General features: G+C 56.7%; 1 protein-coding gene across 7 annotated transcripts in view; it reads right to left on the reverse strand.

The window, feature by feature from the left end:
* Positions 1–17965, reverse strand: part of ATP6V1C2 (ATPase H+ transporting V1 subunit C2) — a 49095-nt gene that overhangs the window by 1147 nt on the left and 29983 nt on the right. For 2 of the 7 annotated variants that reach the window (XM_079111557.1, XM_079111556.1), the window contains exons 5-13: positions 16854–16948; positions 13830–13921; positions 10729–10827; positions 10064–10132; positions 8054–8146; positions 7852–7945; positions 5481–5618; positions 4568–4665; positions 1337–3336 (exon numbers count right to left, since the gene is read on the reverse strand). In XM_079111557.1, coding sequence (XP_078967683.1) covers positions 3024–3336; positions 4568–4665; positions 5481–5618; positions 7852–7945; positions 8054–8146; positions 10064–10132; positions 10729–10827; positions 13830–13921; positions 16854–16948 — 1091 coding nt within the window. In that variant the 3' untranslated portion in view covers positions 1337–3023. Of the gene's footprint in view, positions 1–127; positions 261–1336; positions 3337–4567; positions 4666–5480; positions 5619–7851; positions 7946–8053; positions 8147–10063; positions 10133–10728; positions 10828–13829; positions 13922–16853; positions 16949–17965 lie in introns of those variants that run through there. The other 5 variants (XM_079111561.1, XM_079111559.1, XM_079111558.1 and 2 more) reach the window with 5 other exon arrangements.

A 17965-nucleotide genomic window follows, 5' to 3' on the forward strand; every position in this document is an offset into this window, starting at 1 on the left:
CTCCTTGGTATGTGTGATGGGTAGGTTTTTCTAACAGGCTGGCAAGTGCCCTTTGTTTGTTTCAAGTACCCACTGTGCAGAGAGGCAGGCCTTGCAGAGACACAGCTGGCTCGGGTTAGATACCTACATCCAGGAGGCTTGCTGCTGCCACTTCATCCAGGTGCCGGAAGACGGAGTTGAGCACCTCTCTCAAGCGTTTGGTGGCTGACTTCTTGTGAGGCTGCAAGAGCACAGCCTGGAAGTTCACTGGCAGCCCGTACCTGTTCAGACAGACCGGGCTTTCAGCTACTGGGGACGACACAGGGAGAAGAGCTTGGCAGAAATACAGGTGTTCCAAGAGTAAGCAGCTTCAACCAGTGCAGCTTAAAGAAAAAACACCTCAGCGGGGCAAAATGTCTAGGGTCAGGGATGAGATGAATTCCTAGATCTCCGCATAGATGACGTTCTAGAACCTGCTTAGGACTAGAGGCGAGGGTCAAACCCTGGCACCAGCCATTGGTCCACAGTGAGCATTCACATTGAACAGAGGCGGTGGCACTGAACCTTGCAATTCCAGGGCGCTGAAAACTGCCTCAGCTGCTTACCACTAAAGAGCAGCAGGGGGAAATCTAGTTTGTCCATCTGATTTATTACTGATACTGAATGGGTGGACGGACAAAAATTTTAATTCTACCTAGTTGTATGCCTGAGGACATTTTTTAAAAACCACTGTCCCAGGACCACGCTAAAATCTCTGAGCTATTCATTGCTTGGTGCCTCACATTCACTCAGGATTGGCTTTCCAGTCTGAGGCCCGCCATGGAGAGGAGCCACAGGGCAGCATCAGTCAGCCCAGTCAGACCCCTGGGAAGCCAGGCCTCCCCAGTCACTCATGCACACAGCGCTCTCCTGTTAGAGCTGCAGAAAGGCAACGGAAGCGTCCCACTGCCTTTACTTCCCAGAGGCAGGTGCTATCATGACTGGCAGGGTGGCTGGCATCTGGGTAGGTCCCAGGTGAGAGGATTGGCCCAGCCGATTGCCCCTCATTCCTTTTGTTCCTTCTGTGGTCAGCAAAGCACTCGTTTCGCCAGGGGAGGGGAACAGAGGCTGTTGCGCTTTCTGGAGAGCCCTCTACCCTGGATGTGTCATTACCCTCTGCCTCCTCTGTCCTTCCTAATCAGCTCTCTGTGGCATCAAGCACTGCGACCCTCAACTCCACCTGCCAGCTCGCCTCTCCTGTGCAGCCTCAGGTGACAGTCTGCCAAGGACTGGTACTTGGCTCCTGAGGCAACTGCAAGGCCCCTGCTCTGCTACAGGATGCAAACCTTTCATTTGCCACCCTGCTCTGTCATGGCCCCACCCCCTTTCAAGACCCATCCAGTCTCTGCTTTCTGCCTCTTGCTGGTGGTGTCCCTGTCATCCTACAGAGGCACTGACCAGATAGATTACCATGCCTTCCCCTTTCTCCCAGAAGGTGACCTCCAGCAGGGGCTGGCCAGCTCTCCTGCTGCTCAGTCTCAAGGTGCTGCAGGCTGCTGCCCTGGCCTGCTTGGGAGAAGAGCGCCCCTTCACGATGACAGGTCACTGGCTGGCCGGCCAGCTGCTGCTGGGCCTCGCCTTTCTCCACTACCAGCCCCTTCAGTGACGTCATACCTACTGGACATGAGAACCTCTCAACTCCAGAGCCCTGGCGCCCTGCGAGAGCCAAATCTGAGAGTAAAGTCCTTCGTCACTTCAACCACTGCGCTTCAGCTTTTCCCAATGACCTCCTAAAGGCCAAAGACACAGGAAGCCTGAAACCTTAGCTTCTCATCCTGATCACTCCCCCATCCCACCATGGACTTCTCGACCCCCACTCACCCCTTAAATGTCAGGGCTCCCCCTTGGCACTTGTTCTCCGTGCGGCTCTCCAAGTGATCTCATCCCCAAATCTGCTGCCATGGCTCCCTAATACCTCTTCCCCACCAAAATCCAGCTCCCAGCCGGCTGCAGCAGCCTCCCCCAGCCTGTCCCTCATGGCACCTGCTCTATCTGTGTCGGGTCCTTGCGGCACCTGGTGCCCTTCATCCATGAGGGCAAGCCAGCACCTCGACTGAGGGCTGTGTCCTCTGTGCCTTGATTTTATTCAATCAAGAAACATCACATCTGCTCTGACTCTGGGCTGGATGACAGATGAGAGAGGAGCCAGACTCTTCCCAGCACAGCGGGGAAGGAAGCCATGAGCAGCTGGGCGACATGAAGATGAGCCACACATGCTAAGTGAGGGCAGGGAGGTAGGTGGCTCACTCCTCCCCCTACATGTCTTTGCTCCTAGGACTTGTTGGTCCCCTTAGATTATGATATCTCTGGCAGGCTGTGAAAAAGCCATCCAAAAGAATCCGATGGCTCTACACATACCCACCTGAGTATAATATAAAGGAAGTTATAGAACATAAATATAAATGGGGGAATAACGAGTCACAAAGCCATTAACCGTGGTACTCGTGGGCTCTGAGAACCAAGGCGCTTCAGCTTTCTACAGCGCACATTTTTGTGCTTGAATTAAAAGAAAAAAATTATCAAGAATTTTTTCTGCTGTACTTGGAATCAAACCCAGGCCTCGTGCATGCCAGGCAAGTGGTCTACTACCACACCACACTCCCAAGCCCCAAACTTGAAATTTTTTACAGTGTGTATGTATTATAACTATATTCAGGAAAAATAGGGAGTAAAGGATGTCATGCATTGATAGTTTTGAAAAGAATTACTTTTGTATACATTTACAGTAAACTTGAAAGTCTACTGACTTCATTAGGGATGTCTGTCTCTACCTGTCTCCAGCAAATGGGCAACCCGTGTGGCACGGACACGCCACGCCACAGAGGCCTGAGAACTACCAGTCCCTTGCACAAGCAGGGTGATCTGGGGCTTTCCAGGCTGGCTGGGTACACTCTGTAACTCAATGCCATGGTCTGTGTCACAGTGGGCCTCTGAGGAGGCCATATGTGCCTCATGCAGGGTGTGTGCATGGGTGTGGGGTGAAAGAACAAGGAACCAGAGCTGGATCAGTATTGGGGCAAAACACCCTGACCGTCATGCAGAGGAGGAACTGAGGCCAAGAATAACAGAGGCAGAGGACAGTGGCCAGGAGGGCCAGGAGAGGGCAGCAGAATGAGGCCTGGACGCCATGTATCAACAGGTGCAGGGCAGAGGGTGGTAGGATGTAAGGACAGGTGTCCAAGCTGACATCCAGACTCAGAGTCCAGGGCTGGAAGGGGTGGTGAGGCCCTTGGCAGAACCAGGGGAGCCAGAGGAGGTATGAGGGAAGGAAAATGAGCCACCTCTCCAGGAAACACCTCCAGCAGCAAACGGCAGACCCTAGAGACCAAGGAAATGGGTGAGTGGGAACAGCCTGCTGGTGGAGGCCAGGAGGGACCCAGGGGCACCCTACGGGCAGGTGGGGAGAGGTCCCTGGAGGTTCCACAGGGTCATAGGGAACAGAAAAGCTGGCAGCCTGAAGGGCACAGCAGCCAACATGTACCTATCCAGAGCACTCAGGGCACAGGACATAATCATAGTATGACAGAGAAGCAGGCTTCGGAGAACATCTCCTGTACCAGGCGTGGTGGTGCACCCCATGATTCCAGTAGCTCAGGAGTCTAAGGCAGGAGGACCCCAAGTTCAAGGTCAGACTGGCAAATTAGTGAGACCCTCAACAACTCAGCAAGACCCTGCCTCAAAATTTTAAAATAGAATTTAAATCTAAAAGAAAATAAAATGTATAATTTTAAATTTAAAAAAAATAAAATTTAAAATTAAAAACAGAAGAAAGAGGGCTGGCATTGGGGGGCGGGGAAGGCATTTTCTGGGTGATACAATTTCCATAAAAATTATCTGTATTAAAAATCACCTGGGTGGGGGTAGAGCACTTGCTTAGCAAGCATGAGGCCCTGGGTTCAGTCCCCAGCGCGCACACACAAAAACCGACCAAAAACCCAAATGGGCACGACCCAGGGTGTGTTACAGATGATTTTTTTTTTTTCCTTTTATTTTCACTTTGGTCCTTAGCAGCGCTAGGGATGGAGCCCCAGGGCCTTGCACTTGCTAGGTAAGCCCTTGGTGGTAACAGCCACACCTCCAGTCCTGTACAGGTGATTTTTATTCATCCTTTGTGTTTATCTATAATTTTCAAATATTCCACAGTGAACCTATTTTGGTTTTATTTAAAAACATAAGGCAAGATAAACTTCATTGGTGATGGTTTGGTTTTGATTTCTTTAGGGGCCACCTTGACTCTTGGCTGGCCTGAGACAGGCTGGGATGTCTCCCAGGAGCCACTAGGCCACCCAGGGCGCGAGGGTGGGGCAGGCAGAAGCCCAGGTGACCCTGCCTGAGCCTGGCACGGAGGGAAGGAGCAGCAGACATGGGGGCAGCACGAGGCCCAGGGGCCTCACTGGCCAGAGGACGTCAAGCTGCCAAGAAAGAACCAGCGAGCACAGAGGGCAAGCTGAGGGCAGCACGGCAGGGCGGGGAAGGGCGGGAGCTTGGTGGCCCACAGCTGGCCCCTCCAGGCCCTGCCCACCCTCGGGACAGCCGCCCCCCCACGCACCTGAGCACAGACTCCACGAACACTCTGAGGGCCTTTATGTGGATCCAGGCAACAAAAGCCTCGCTGAAGTTCACCTTGAGCCAGCGCAGCAGGGGGCCCTGCAGAGACAGCACAGCCACATGACCCTCCCAGCCGCTGGCCTGAAGCGGCCCAGGAGAGGACTCAGGTGTTGACAGAGCAAGCCCTGAGCTGAGAAGAAGTGCCCAGGAACCAGCAGAAGCGGAGAGTCGGAAGAGGCCTGGGTGAGGCTCAGGACCACTATGTCCGGGCGCCTGGCGCTGGGGAAGCGCAGCGGGCCAGCCACCAGGCACATGCGAGGGGCCATCACAGACCAGGGCGAGCAGGGCAGGGCAGCCCCTGACCTCAAGGCTGTCGACAGGCAGCTTCTGACACTGACCAGCCAAGGAGCCCACCTTCTGGGAAGGCACTGCCCCCAGGGTCCTGGCACCATCCACCAACTGCCACTCGAGAGTTTCTCAAGCCCCATCTATGGCCACAGCAGCAGCCACTGAGACTGGTGTGGCTGGTCCTCTGGGGGAGCTCAGGAGCTTCAAGCTCCCACCTGATACCACCAACTGCCCAACAAGGTCAGGGGCAGGTCCAGCCAGGGCAGCCAAAGGAGGAGACTGAGCTGCTGCCACCACCCCCGCCAGGGCCCTGCCCATCACCAGCCCCAGCCACCTGGCCAGGGCAGAAGCACCCTGGCCCACAAGCACCATTCCCTGCTGGGAGGGGCAGCTCCAGAGGGGCCTGCAGATGGGAGGAAAGTGTGATTCTGGGCTCCTCAGTTGAATTTAAGAACTCACAAGCCGCATGAGACAACAGAAATGCAAGGATGCGGTTTCTCAGAAGACACCTGAGCTGGCAGGGAGATGCGCACCAGGGACCCCCAGGGCTCCCGGGGGCTGCTTACCTCGCCCTCGCCCTCACTCTCTCTCTCTCTGTCGGTCTGCCCCGCAGCAGGCCTATCAGGGTTACCTAGCGGGGTTACCTTAACCTTGTGGTCCCGGAAGGTAGATGATCCCTTTTTAAGAGCAACACAGGAAGTTTGCTAAAGGCACAGAAATGATTTATTAATCTTTCAGCAAACATGTATCACCAACACACAGAAATAATTCTCATTGCCTGAAAAGCACGTGACAGCAAGCGCGGACATCCTGGCCCACCCCAGACACTCATGTGCTGCTGGACTAGGATGTGGCAAGGCACAGCTGGCTCCAGATGCCAGCAAGTGGGGCTGCTCCCACCCCCGGTGCCCTGCCTGGCCTGGGTCAACACCGCCCACTGTCCACCACGGGCACATCAGGACAGCACAGGAGGCAGAGGAGAGGCTGCCTGCAGAGCTGGTCTGCCCAGCCTCAGTGGCAGTCTCTGCCACACCCGCAGGATGCCTCCTTGGCATGCGTGGAGCACCCAGCATACAGCATGCAGAAATTAGGCGGCATGCTGCTAGGTCGTTTCACCCTGTGCCTCCTGTCTCTGCAAACAGGTGGGAACAGGACAGTTCTGCCCTGTGTTCCCAAAGCACCCTGAAGCCTCAGGCCCTCACGGTTGCTTCCAACAGACAGCAGAAAGGGGTGAAGATGCTGGGAGTATCCATTTCCAACCAGGCCAAGGCGGGAGAGAGATTTCTAGACGGCAGGGTGGCCGCGAGCTGAGCCCCAGCCGGGCTCTGCCACTGGCACGGCTTCCCTGGAGCTCCATTCCCCACCTGCAGAGAGACCCTGAGGCCTCTCCGGGGCTGAAGTCCACGCCTCGTGCAGACAGCACACAGCAGTCTGGCAGCTGGCAGGCAGTCTGAGCCCCGCGGGGCAGGTGGCAGGCGTCTTGTGTCACCCTGACTCAGAGAGTCAGGCAGGTCTGCCAGCATGGAGTGGGTGCCAAAGGCCCACCTGTCCTCTGGACAGGGCCCTCAGCTGGACACATCTGGCCTTATCCAGGGACACCATGGCAGTGTGGGGGCAGGACATAGCAACCAGGGAAGGCTCAGCCCAAGAGAACAGCAGGGCGTCTGTGAGCCAGCTGGCATTAAGCAAGAACACCCTGGGCTTGCCGATCTTGGTGGCTGCCTGGGTTTGCCAGGCCTGTGTCACCCCTCTAAGGACAAGAGCAACCTCAGGGGTACAGACTTTCAGTCTGAGGAGCACAGGTACTCGCTCGCTTGGGGCACACACGTGTCTCTGCTTTTGCTTCAGGGGAGAGGGTTAAAAATCCCAGAATGAGTTCTGTGTCCTCAGTGGCCATTTCCTTCCCAGAGGGAAACCCCAGGGGCTCCAGGATCCAGTCTAGGGGCTCCACGGCTCATGCTCACTCCAGAGGGGTGGCTGCTTTCCTGCCAAGGGCACTGGTTCAGGTGAGGTGGATGAGTGCAACCCCCTGGCCTCTGCCTGATGCGGAAGGAGGCCCCGGGAAACACACGGCCACGTGTGGAGCACTCAGGCTGCCCTGCCCTCTCCCAGCACACACTCACCGCGCCCGACTCCTCTGCACGGCCCGAGTCCGTGCTGCGCACTCCTCCCGCCTCTCTACTGCTAGAGGCTGAATTGGGGGGTGGGGATGGGGACAAGGGGAGGAACCCTCCCACCCAGATGGGCTCCTTGGAGGCTCATCCAGAGAGGTTCAGCTGGGTTCTGCAGCTATGGGACACCCAGTCTGGAACGCGCCAGAGAGGAGGTAACGTCCCCAAAACTGGCTCCAGTTTCTCCCGTCCCCGTCATGAGCCAGGCTGCCCCCCCACAGTTTCCAAGTGGCTGTGGTCGGAAGTCTGAGGTAAGTACCCACTCTTCGCTAAGAACACAGGGGGGGTAAATACAGGTGCTGGTGACGCCCTGGAAGCCACACAGTCAAGGCACAGATGGCCGGCGGCCATTCATACTCCAAGGCAAGGCACAGCCCACGCTGTGCAGAGGCTTCTGCCTAAAGCCCACTGGCCTGCTTGACCCCTAGGGAGGCTCAGGCAGGGTCCTCTAGCCCAGGAAGCGCCTCAGTTGTGATTCTCATCTGCGGGGAGCTAATAACGCTTCCGGAAGGGCAGTGCTCAGGGCAGGTGAGAGCCGGTGCAGCCCAGGCGGGGGGCGCTCACGGTTCATGATGCCTGGGTTCATTTCTCTTCATCCTTACCATCCTCTCCCCAGACCCTGTTCTTGAGGCCCTTGAGACAGCTGTTCCTGATGCATGAGCCCCGTGGCCAGGGGATGCTGTGATTTAGAAGTGGACACTCACCCCAAGAACCTTGAGGGGGCTGCTCAATTGCGTGAAATTCACCGCCTGCATCAGATACTCACATACTGTTGCTTCTTATCAGACAGCAATCTGGTCATCTCCTCCCTTTCCCTTTTAATTTCTTTCTCATCATAGAAAAATTCACGAACAGTGAACCTTAAAAAACAATAAAACAACAGTTGTCACAAGAAGCTTCCCAAAGAGGCAGACCCCCAACCCAGGACACACACCAAACCTGGAGGAGCCCCCAGGGAGCCCCCTTACTTGTTCTCTTTGGCTTTGATTTTGAAATCATCAATCACTTTTCGAAATAGAGTCACAGTGAAGAGGCCACCCTCGTTGTCCTCGGCAATCAGTCTGTTGGGGAGAAGAATTCATGCACTAGACTGTCCACCAGCATCACCTTGAGCCAGACTGCACTGCCGCTGGACTCCTGGGGGCCAGCCACTGCAGAGCTGGGCCTGTGGCCTATGCTGGGGGCCCTGGCCACCACTGGGGACTGGGAACCCCAGACCTGGCCATTTCCTTGTTCCTGGTTGCTCCCGCCTGCCCCTTCCACACACCACTCTCGGAACCTCCAGGTGGGGAGTGGTGGGGAGTGGGGAGGACTGGGTTGTCGCCTGCTCACCAAATGGCGTTGAGATCAAGTCCCTCTGGGGCCTCGGTCCTCAAGGCTGGGCATGGGGGTCCTGGCACTCTTGGTTTTGAGGAAGCAGAGATTTCCAGTTGGCAGAAACCATCCCACAAGCTCCATTTCACTTCCAATGTCACAAAGTCCCAAATGGCCAGACCCAGCATACCCAGCATGCCTCAGTGCAGGACCGCTGGGGTCACTGTCCCCAATAACACAGGAGGTCCTGAGGCCAGTGGTCTAAGTATCTCCAAATCCCACTGGCCAGAAGCCCCCGACACTGGGAGTGCTTGGGCTCTGGCGTGCCACATGGACGTGCTGGCCTGGCCACCTCTCATTTCTCAGAGCTCACACCCAAGGGGCCACTCCATGCTCCACGCCTTTCCAGAATCACCACCCGTGTAGGCCCTGAGGTACCCTCTGACAATGAAGGACCAGAGGGTTCTGGTCTGCCCAGGATTCCTGGGGCCCTGGCATCAGAGTAGCAGAGCTTCTGCCAAGCCAGCGGGCAGCTCCAAGGCCAGTCCCCCCTGCAGACTCACTGCCTGGCTCACTCCTCCACCTCCCCTGTGACCTCAGGCTGTGTCCGTCCTGTTCCTTACACCATTCAATTTAGCTCCTGATGGCCATCTCTTGTGAGTTAGTGGCCCTGGAGGGCTGCCCACTATGAGGGCGCAGAGGCCTCTGGGGGAGGGGCACGGGCAGCTCCCTGTGTGGTAAGGTCAGGGGAGGGGCTCCTCTCACAAACCAGTCCAGACACACCAAAAGGCATCAAGGACAACAAACACCTGTGGATCCGCCACCCAGCTTAGGAAAGCAAGCAATGTCCACCCAGCAGAGAGTCCCCTGCTCCCAGGCCCAGCTGTACTCTGCTTGGGTCCTAATGTCACTACTAGCCACCCAGAGGTGGCATTTCTCATCCCCACCCCACCCACCCCAAGATTCTACTGTGCACTGTGCACCCAGGGCACCGAGATCCAGCTCGCCTCCTTATAGACCTTTAGTGAACGGCAGGGCACGATGTGGCCCCTGTGGCTTGGCCTCCCTGGTCACTCAGCATGAGCTCTGTCCCTGCTGATGCCAGTGTCTGGCTGCTGGTTTTCCCCGCTGGGTAGCTCTCCATGAGGGACACCGGTTGCCTGCTCCTCTCCTGCCCTGTGAGGCCCTGGGGGTGGGACCCAGGGGTGTTCCCCAACCCAGCGACACCTCCAGCCCATTCATCTTTATTTTGAGACAAGGTCTCACTAAGTTGCCCACGCTGGCTTCAAACCTGCCTCAGTCTCCCAAGTAGCTAGGATTACAAGCATGCGCCACCGCGCTGGGCGTCTCCTGTCATTTCTGCAGTGCCCACTGACCACTCCTGCTCTGACCCATCTTCCTCTCCTCTGGCCACTCCCTGGTCAGCCACTCCAGCTAGGTCCTTGCCTGACCCTCAGGTGGAGAAAGCCACAAATGGGAGTCAGAGGGCCCTTGGGAAGCCCCTCTGCTGGCAGAAGCCAGGGCAGCCTCCCAGAGGGCCAGGGACGCAGTTTCCAGAGAGGGCAGTCTGCTCTGTGACGAGGCGTGTGACCAAGAAGGAATTTCAGCCCAAGGGGCTCAAGCTGGGACCCAGGGATCCCGGGCCAAGCTGGGGACTCACTCACTTGGTCGACCTGGGGACCACCATGTCCGAGAGGGATTCATAGGTCTTCCGCCACTGTGCATAGCTTGGCCTGCGGGAGCAGAGTCACTCAACGATGCTGGCAGAAAAGGCTCCGGGTGTCCTGAGCACCCAGGAAGCTGCGCAAGTATTTACCTAAGGGCCTGAAAGTCAGCAGGGACCAGGGACAGCCCCTCATGTCCCCCAGCCTGCCCCAGAGGGTCCCAGGGCTCCCACAGAAGGTCCTGCAGGAACTCAGCTACAGATGTCCGCAGCTTACAAATGACTTCCTAATCCTGTCCCAAGTGACCTGGGCCCGCTGACAAGCCTCAGGACAACGGGAATCATGACAGACTCCCAGACCTGTCCTGGGATGAAAGCAATGTCACAACTCATGGAGCTCACAGCGGGTGCCCAGTGGATGGCCACTTCTGCCCTGCCACCCTCTGCCCGCTGCTGTTATGCAGACACAATGCCGCCAGGAGCCCTGTGGGGATGTCAGCGACCGGGACCCGCAGGGGCGTCCTCCTCCTCAGTTCGCGGCACCATCGTGAGCAAGGCTGCCAGCAGCAGAAGGCCCCCCACTCTCCACTGGGCAGTGCCAGCTTCCCTCTGCGATCCCCAAGCACAGGCCAAGACACCCCCCGCCCCCACCCCTGGCCCACGCACTTGGGGACGATGACCAGAAGTGTGACGAGATATTCTGAATCCAGCACAAAGTCTTCTTTGCTCACAATATCACTCAGTGTCCGGGTGAAGAGGTTCCCCCTGAAAGGCAGGTAGAAGGGTGTGACCAGTGGGAAGGGGCACTGACCCACGCCATGAGGCCAGGCACCAGCGCAGGGCAGGCACTGGCGGAGGCTCGGGAGAGGTGGGGACAGGGCTGCCAGGCCTGGGACAGCACAGGTCCTCACAGACGGCCACTGTCACTGCTCGTGTGGGCAGCCGGAGCCCGGCCTCCTCCCCTCCAGGGACAGAGAGGCTGGCATGGCCTGGCCTGCTGTCACCAGTCCCAGGAGGGGCTGCTAAATCCAACACCTCGGTGACCTGTGCTGCCCAGTGCAAGTCACCGGCGATCCAGAGGGGACCTCAGGTAGCAGCAGCTGAGGCTACTCAAGTGTCAACACAGCGGCCAGCTGCAAGGGCTGCCCTGGGCAGAGACGGGTTCAGATAGAGCTCCGTGTCACTTTACAGACCTCTGTGCAGCAGCCAGGGCACACTCACCTGAAATAGCTTTGTACCTGCCCAGTGGACCTGGCCTGAATGCAGGGCTGTCATGTGGGCCTGTCGACTATGCAGCTACCAAGACCCAGACAGCCAGGTAGACCAGGAAGGAGGAGCAGAGGCCGGGACTGAGCACCAGGGCTGCAGCAAGCACTGTAGCTCCCTCCTGGTCACCTCCGAGCCAAGGCCAAAACCTTCAAGACAATGGGAAGCACCTTTCTCTAGAGACCCCACCAGCCCAGGAGCCTACTCGCCTATCGTCCTGCCCCTGCTGCATGGCCACAGACAAACCCCCAAACCCTCTCCAGAGACACCCAGCTACCCTGTTACAGCAGTAGACACATTATTCTCATGCTAGGTGACTTTATGTATTTCCCTCTGTACCCTAGCACAAAGCAGACTTCCCATAAATGTCTGTTGAGTGAATAATTGTGACTCTGCAAATGCAGAGACTGTATTTTATTCTGCTTTCTATCCTTAGGGCCTAGTATTAGGCCTGAGGGCACAGTAGGCACTTAAAAGTGTGCATTGAAAGAAGAAAAGAAGCTAGCTGGGCTGGGTAGTGCATGCCTGTAATTCCAGCTACTCAGGATGCTGAGGCAGGAAGATCTCAAGTTGAGGCCAGCCAGGGCAACTTAGTAAGACTCTGTTTCAAAATAACTCAGTGGTAAAATGCTTGTCTAGCATGTGCATGGCCCTGGCCTTCCTCCCGTGTACCAGGAAAGAAAGAGGGGAGGGGAGGGGAGGTGAAGGGAAGGGAAGAAGGAGAAAAGATGTATCAGAGGGAGACTGCTTCATCCCCTCTCTTCGTATGCTGCCTCCTTCACTCAGTGTATGTGCTCAATAAATCCATCAAAGTGGCCATGAATCAATGAACACTCAATAAAGAATGAACTTCACCACTTAAGAGGTTAGCCCAAGTCCCGATCAATTTTTTTTGTACTGGAGATTGAACCCAGGGGCACTCAACCACACTGACCCACATCCCCAGACCTTTTTCTTTTTCATTTTGAGACAGGGCCTCGCTAAGTTGCTCAGGGCCTCATCAAGTTGCTCAGGGACTTGCTAAGTTGCTGAGACTGGCTTTGAACTTGTGATCCTCCTGCCTCAGCCTCGCAAGTGGCTGAGAACAGGTGTGTGCCATCAACCAATCAAGAAGTCCACCACTTGGTGGTGCATCGAGGGGGCAGCTCAGCATGCTCCAGCCCCGAGGCCCATCATGCCACCGGGAACCTGGGTCAAGGTCACCGTTCAGAGCTCACTGCCCTGATGCCCCACCTGCCTCCCACCTCTCTCGCTCATGTCCAGGTAGTTCTGACACAAAGTCAGCAGCCCACAGTGATGGTTTCTAGTTGAAGTGTACATTTCTCTTTTTGGTTCTTAATTTTCCACTAAAAACCACACCTTGAATATCCCTATTCTGAAATGCTTGGGACAGAATTATTTTTGGCTTTTGGACTATTTCAGATTCTGGAATGGTAGCAGGGACATAATGAGACATCATGGGGAGGGGCCCATGCCTGAACAGACATCCTGTAGTTACACACCTAGCCCAAGGGCCATTTTCTACAATAATTCCAAATCAAATGCTTCTGCATTTCACCCTGATCAGAGTCAGGAGGTCGGGTATGGGATTCTCCACTCACGGCACCAACACAGGACTCAAAGTCTCAGATTTGGGGGTATTTTGCATTTCAGATTTTCAGATTAAGGATGTTCAACACGTATTTGCTTTTGTCACAAGAAAAGCTAGCCAGGGACCTTCCCAGAGAGAAACCCAGTAGGAGGTAACATTCCCTGGCTCTCCACTGTGAAGCAGCTCTCAGCTCCTTCTGAGCCCCTGGGTCACTTCCCTCCTCTGGAGAATCTTCAGAAACCAACAGATGAGGCCCAGAGGCCCGGGAGACTCGGAGGCTTCCCACACCCGCTCTGCCGGGTCCAGGAGCCCCCTGCTGCCTCCCAGCAGGAGCCCACTGGCTCCTTTACCCTCCACCCCTCGACCCTGAGCTCACTAGCTCGCCCAGGGCAGCTCCTGCCACAGTGGCACTGAGCTTCCACGTTGCTCCCAATAGCACCTGGGTATCACGTTGGTCTGCTGGACCCAGCAGCCCACCGCCTCACCAGTGGTTCAGGGGGACAAACACAGCGCCTGAGTCCCTGTGGCCATTCTGCCCTGGGCTAAAGCCTGCTGCCCTCTCTGCACCTGGTGGAGAGCCAGGCCCTGACATCCTGGCCTCCCACTGCCCTTGGCTAGGTACTAGTAGATTCAGCCTCTGGGGGAGGGCCTGGGCGGCATCCCGGGCACTCTGTACCACCCAGGAGTGGAGGAGAGGGAAGACGGGGCTGTGGGGCACACGCTCCCTGCTGGGCACGCACAGAAGCAGGTGCAACCCCTCCTCCCTCATCTGCTCCAGCTCCCCTTCCCACGGCTGTCTGACTCGCTCTCACTCTCAAGCTCAGGCAGACTAGGGGGCGTCCCAGCAAAGGGAAAGGCAAGCAAGGAGCCCTGCGGGATCGCCGAGGCGGCTGAGGGCAAGGGTACGCACGTGGACTTCTTCTCCAGGTTCTCCAGGGTCGCCTTCAGGGCGCTATAGGCTGCTGTTCGGGACTTCAGGTCCGACTCGATCTGTGCCAGTTGCTGCGTAGGTAGGAAACACTCGGTCACCCCCAAGTGTTGAAGGAGGTGCCAGAACATTTCAAATGACCACCACGTTCTCATGGGGCATTTGAGAAAAGCAGCAGACACCACCAGATGTGGTGGGGCACACCTGCAACCCCAGCAACTCGGGAGGCTGAGGTGGGAGGATCACAAGTTCAAGACCAGCCTCAGCAACTTAGTGAGAACCTGTCTCAAAATTTTAAAAAATAATAAATAAAAAAGGGCTGGGAACATAGTTCAGTGTAAAACACTCGTGGGTTAAATCCCCAGTACCAAAGAAAGACAGAGAGAGAGAGAGAGAGAGAGAGAGAGAGAGAGCGCAACCTGCTAATTGGCAGGAATTAGAGGGCTTTGATCTCCCCTCTGTTTCCCTGGACATTCCAGCAACTGGGCCTTATGGTCAGTCCATGCATTGGGTGGGAGGGGACAATACACCTCTTTACAGGACCTTCACAGGCACCAAGGCCCAAGTCACAATGACTTGTCAGCATCACACTCTGAGACCACTTCTCTGTCTGGACCCCACACCTCTCCAGCCAGCTGCCCCATGGAGATCTGCCATGGTCAGACCCACAGCCACCATCTCCAGCCTGTGTGGGCAGGAAGTCACCTTCGGTGTAGAGACAGGCTGCACTCAGATAGGTTAGGAACCCCCTATTCTGGAGTGCCAGGGTTTAGTGAGTACATTCTGGGCCTCCTCTGAGTTGGCAGGGACAGTGGTGCAAGGCCATCGCTGGTAGCTGGTCATCAGCCATGGGGGAGCCTGGACATCAGCAAATGCAGCAGAACCTTGTGCCACCACTGAGATGGGGACATCAGGAGTCATTAGCTACAAAACGTGGACAATCTGAGTTGAACTCTATTTTATGTGTGTGGGAGGGTCCTCTTGAAACATCAAATGCCAGTGACCTTCAGAAGGAAGGCCACGGGACTCGGTGATGATCCCCACTCACTACGGCCACACTGTACAACTGAACTACACACCTAAATGTACAAATGTACACTGTGCTACGCTCGCTACACAGCTATGCCGCACAACTGTGCACCACTCGCCGTGCCATCCCAACCAACAGCTACATCACACTCCACTGATCCTCTGAACAGCTGTTACTGCGAACACCGCAGAGCAGTGTCACAACCAGGAAACTGACCCCCTTGCATCTTGCTTTTTAATAGAAGATTTAATAGAAGATTAATGATTTCCAGCGCCACGAAAACAAGTGAAATGCGAACAACAACAAAATCCCTGTTTATCCTTATTTTTCTGATTTCACCATAAGCCAGAGAAAAGCTGCTGCAGGGTGCTTGGACACCAGCCAGACAGTGAGAACCAGCTCTTACCGGCGAGACCTGACTAAGCTCCTGGACCTCTCCAAGCCCGGATCCACAGGATGCTGAGGAAACTGAGGCAACATGGGGACTTCCTTAGAGTAGGATGTCTCTGGCTGGCAGAGTCAGATGAAATGGGGATGAAATGGGGTGTCACGCAAGTGTTCCTGGTGCAGGAAGGGCAGGGAGCTGACACCCCACAGCGTCTGCCCCAGCTGGCCCTGCGGAGGAGCTGCCAGGATTTCCTCAGGCCACACACGCAGCTCAACGCCTGGGCTGTGGCCCCGAGAGCTGTGTCCTCTCCCAGCATGCACCTCAACAGCTACCAGGCACACCTGGGTCTCTTGAGTACTTCTCATTTGAAACCAGAGGAAACTGAACCCACTCCTGGGGTAAGGCAGGAAGTAAGAGAGCCTGGCATGGCTCCTGGTGCCCCAGGAGTGCCATCAAAACCAGCGCCCTCCTCCCCCTCCCTCCCTGGTGTCCTGCCAAAGCCACTCAGGTAGCCTGGACTAAAGAGAAGCAGGTCTCCTCTACAACTGCTGCCCGCTCTGTGCTGCAGGGGCCTCCCCGCTGGATCCAGCATCTTTGGGACTCTGGATTCCAAGCTGGCACAGAGCAGGGCAAGGCAGGCAGGCCCAGCCCCACAACCCTCTAGCTTCATGGTGGACGTGCACGGCACCCTCTTGGAAGTCACACCTGGCACAGGTACCCAGGGCAGCCTATCCTTGAAGGGCCTTCCAGAATCCCTGCCTGCTTATCGTGGGAGGAGCTGGGAACTTGTGATGTAAGCGTTGCCTGCAGGAACCGCACCCAGATTCCCCAGGCCTCACCCCTGTTCTCAGGAGACCCCCAGGAGAATGGAGCCCGTCTCCCCTCCTGACTGCCTGCCACACTCAGGGCACTCTGCTCCTTGCAGTAGAGAGCAGGACAGTTTTGTTTCTGGCCAGTCTGAGACCTTCTTTCCAACCACCAGGCCCAGCAGTGGCTTCGTGCTAGTGGCAGGAGAGAGGGACAGGCCACAGCAAGTCAGCATGCACCGAAGGCACACAGGAGCCACCATGGCTGCTAGATACCCATAATGTCCCTGCGGACCTGCGGTTTTTAATCTTCAAGTGTGAGCCAGAGGCCACAGCTCCACAGATAGCAGCCTGTCACGGGTGACACTTACCCACTCACTGCTGTGGCAGGGACCAGTGACCAGCTCCCACACCGTCTCTGAGGATTTAGGGCTCCTAAGACAAACTACTAAAGCAAGTGGCTTTGCATGTAAGTAATCACCAAGGCCTGGGGTGCCAGGTGCTTCGGGGGGTGAGGCTGGGACTAAGCTACCTCCCTGGAACTTCTGTAAAGAGGGGCAGGGGCAGTGAGGCCAAGGGGACTGGGGTCTGGGGCTAGAACACCAGTGACTCGGCCCTTGAGCTGACTGTCCTGTGAAACTGAAGCCAAACCACGGGGCAGCAGGGGCACGAGGGTGCAAGACGTTCTCTCCCTGGCCCTGATCTTGCCCGGCCATAGAAGGAGACGCACCTCAGAAGCCCGGAAGGCCCATCAGAGCAGGATGTCCCGAGTCCCTTCTCACCTTGGCTAGTGTGTCCACCACGTTCACCAGCGGCTGTTTCGCAGGGTATTTGGCCATGTCCCATTCAAAGTGGGTCACAAAGGACGTCAGGTCAACTGGAGGGACACAGATACAGGATGGTAAGTGGGCGCCGCTGTCCGTGTCTCCCAGGACACGAGAAGCTCACCCACTCACGCCATTCATTCTCAGGGTGGTCCCTGAGAAGCCAGCGCAGGTGCGGCCTCTGGGGACACAAGCACTCCCTGTGGGCATGGAGTTCTGAGCCAGATGGGCCACCAGCCAGATCCCAAGTCCGCAGCAGCCAGAGGAAGGGGCACTGTAATGGGCGCTCCGTCGCCGTCCCAGGGACCCGTGTGCAGGAGGCCTGCTTTCCCGAGGCCAGCAATGACCCAGGAGGCCACAGCGGCTCCACTGCCTTCTCCAGCCGCTCGGGCTGTCCTCCCCACACGGTCCAGTGCACCCAAAGGCACACCAGAGAGCATCAAGTCAGCCAGACGACCACAGAGCCCGTGGCCTGCCAACAGGAGACACCTGCTTGGAGGACAGTCTCCTGCCTCCCGAGCCCAGGCCGGAGACAGGAAGTCCAACCCAGGCAGTCCACTTCAAAGCAACTTCAGCATTCGCCAAGTGCTGGCTTCAGCATTCGCCACCGTGTTTCCATCGGGGACAGACACGCGTCATTCAGCGCATCCCTCACACGATGGCCTCCGCTGAAAGGAACACTGATGTTCCCTAAGTTTCCTTTTTTCTCCAAATAACAAACCGCCTGCCGCCCTCGGGTGTTTCTGGCTCCCGCTGGCAGCTGTGGCTGGAGAGCTGGAGCTGCTTAGGCTTCCGGGACTCAGAGCCCCCAGGCCTCAAGCTAGGCGGGCCATGGCAGCGTCCCACCTGAGCGACGGGCCGCTCGCCCGAGCGCGTGCCCCTTGGATGGTCCTGCACCCTTAGAGCGCCGAGGCTTAGCCAGCTGCCAGGCCTCTTTCTCTTTTTTCTTTTTTTCAGCGGTGGGGGGAGGTCTTGCTGTGTCGCCCAGGCGGGCCTCAAACTCCTGGGCTCAAGCAGTCCCCTGCCTCGCCTCCCAGGCGGCTGGACTACAGGCCGCTCCACGGCACCGG

This window comes from Sciurus vulgaris (assembly GCF_902686455.1).
Source record: "Sciurus vulgaris genome assembly, chromosome: 14".
Classification (NCBI taxonomy): Eukaryota; Metazoa; Chordata; class Mammalia; order Rodentia; family Sciuridae; genus Sciurus; species Sciurus vulgaris.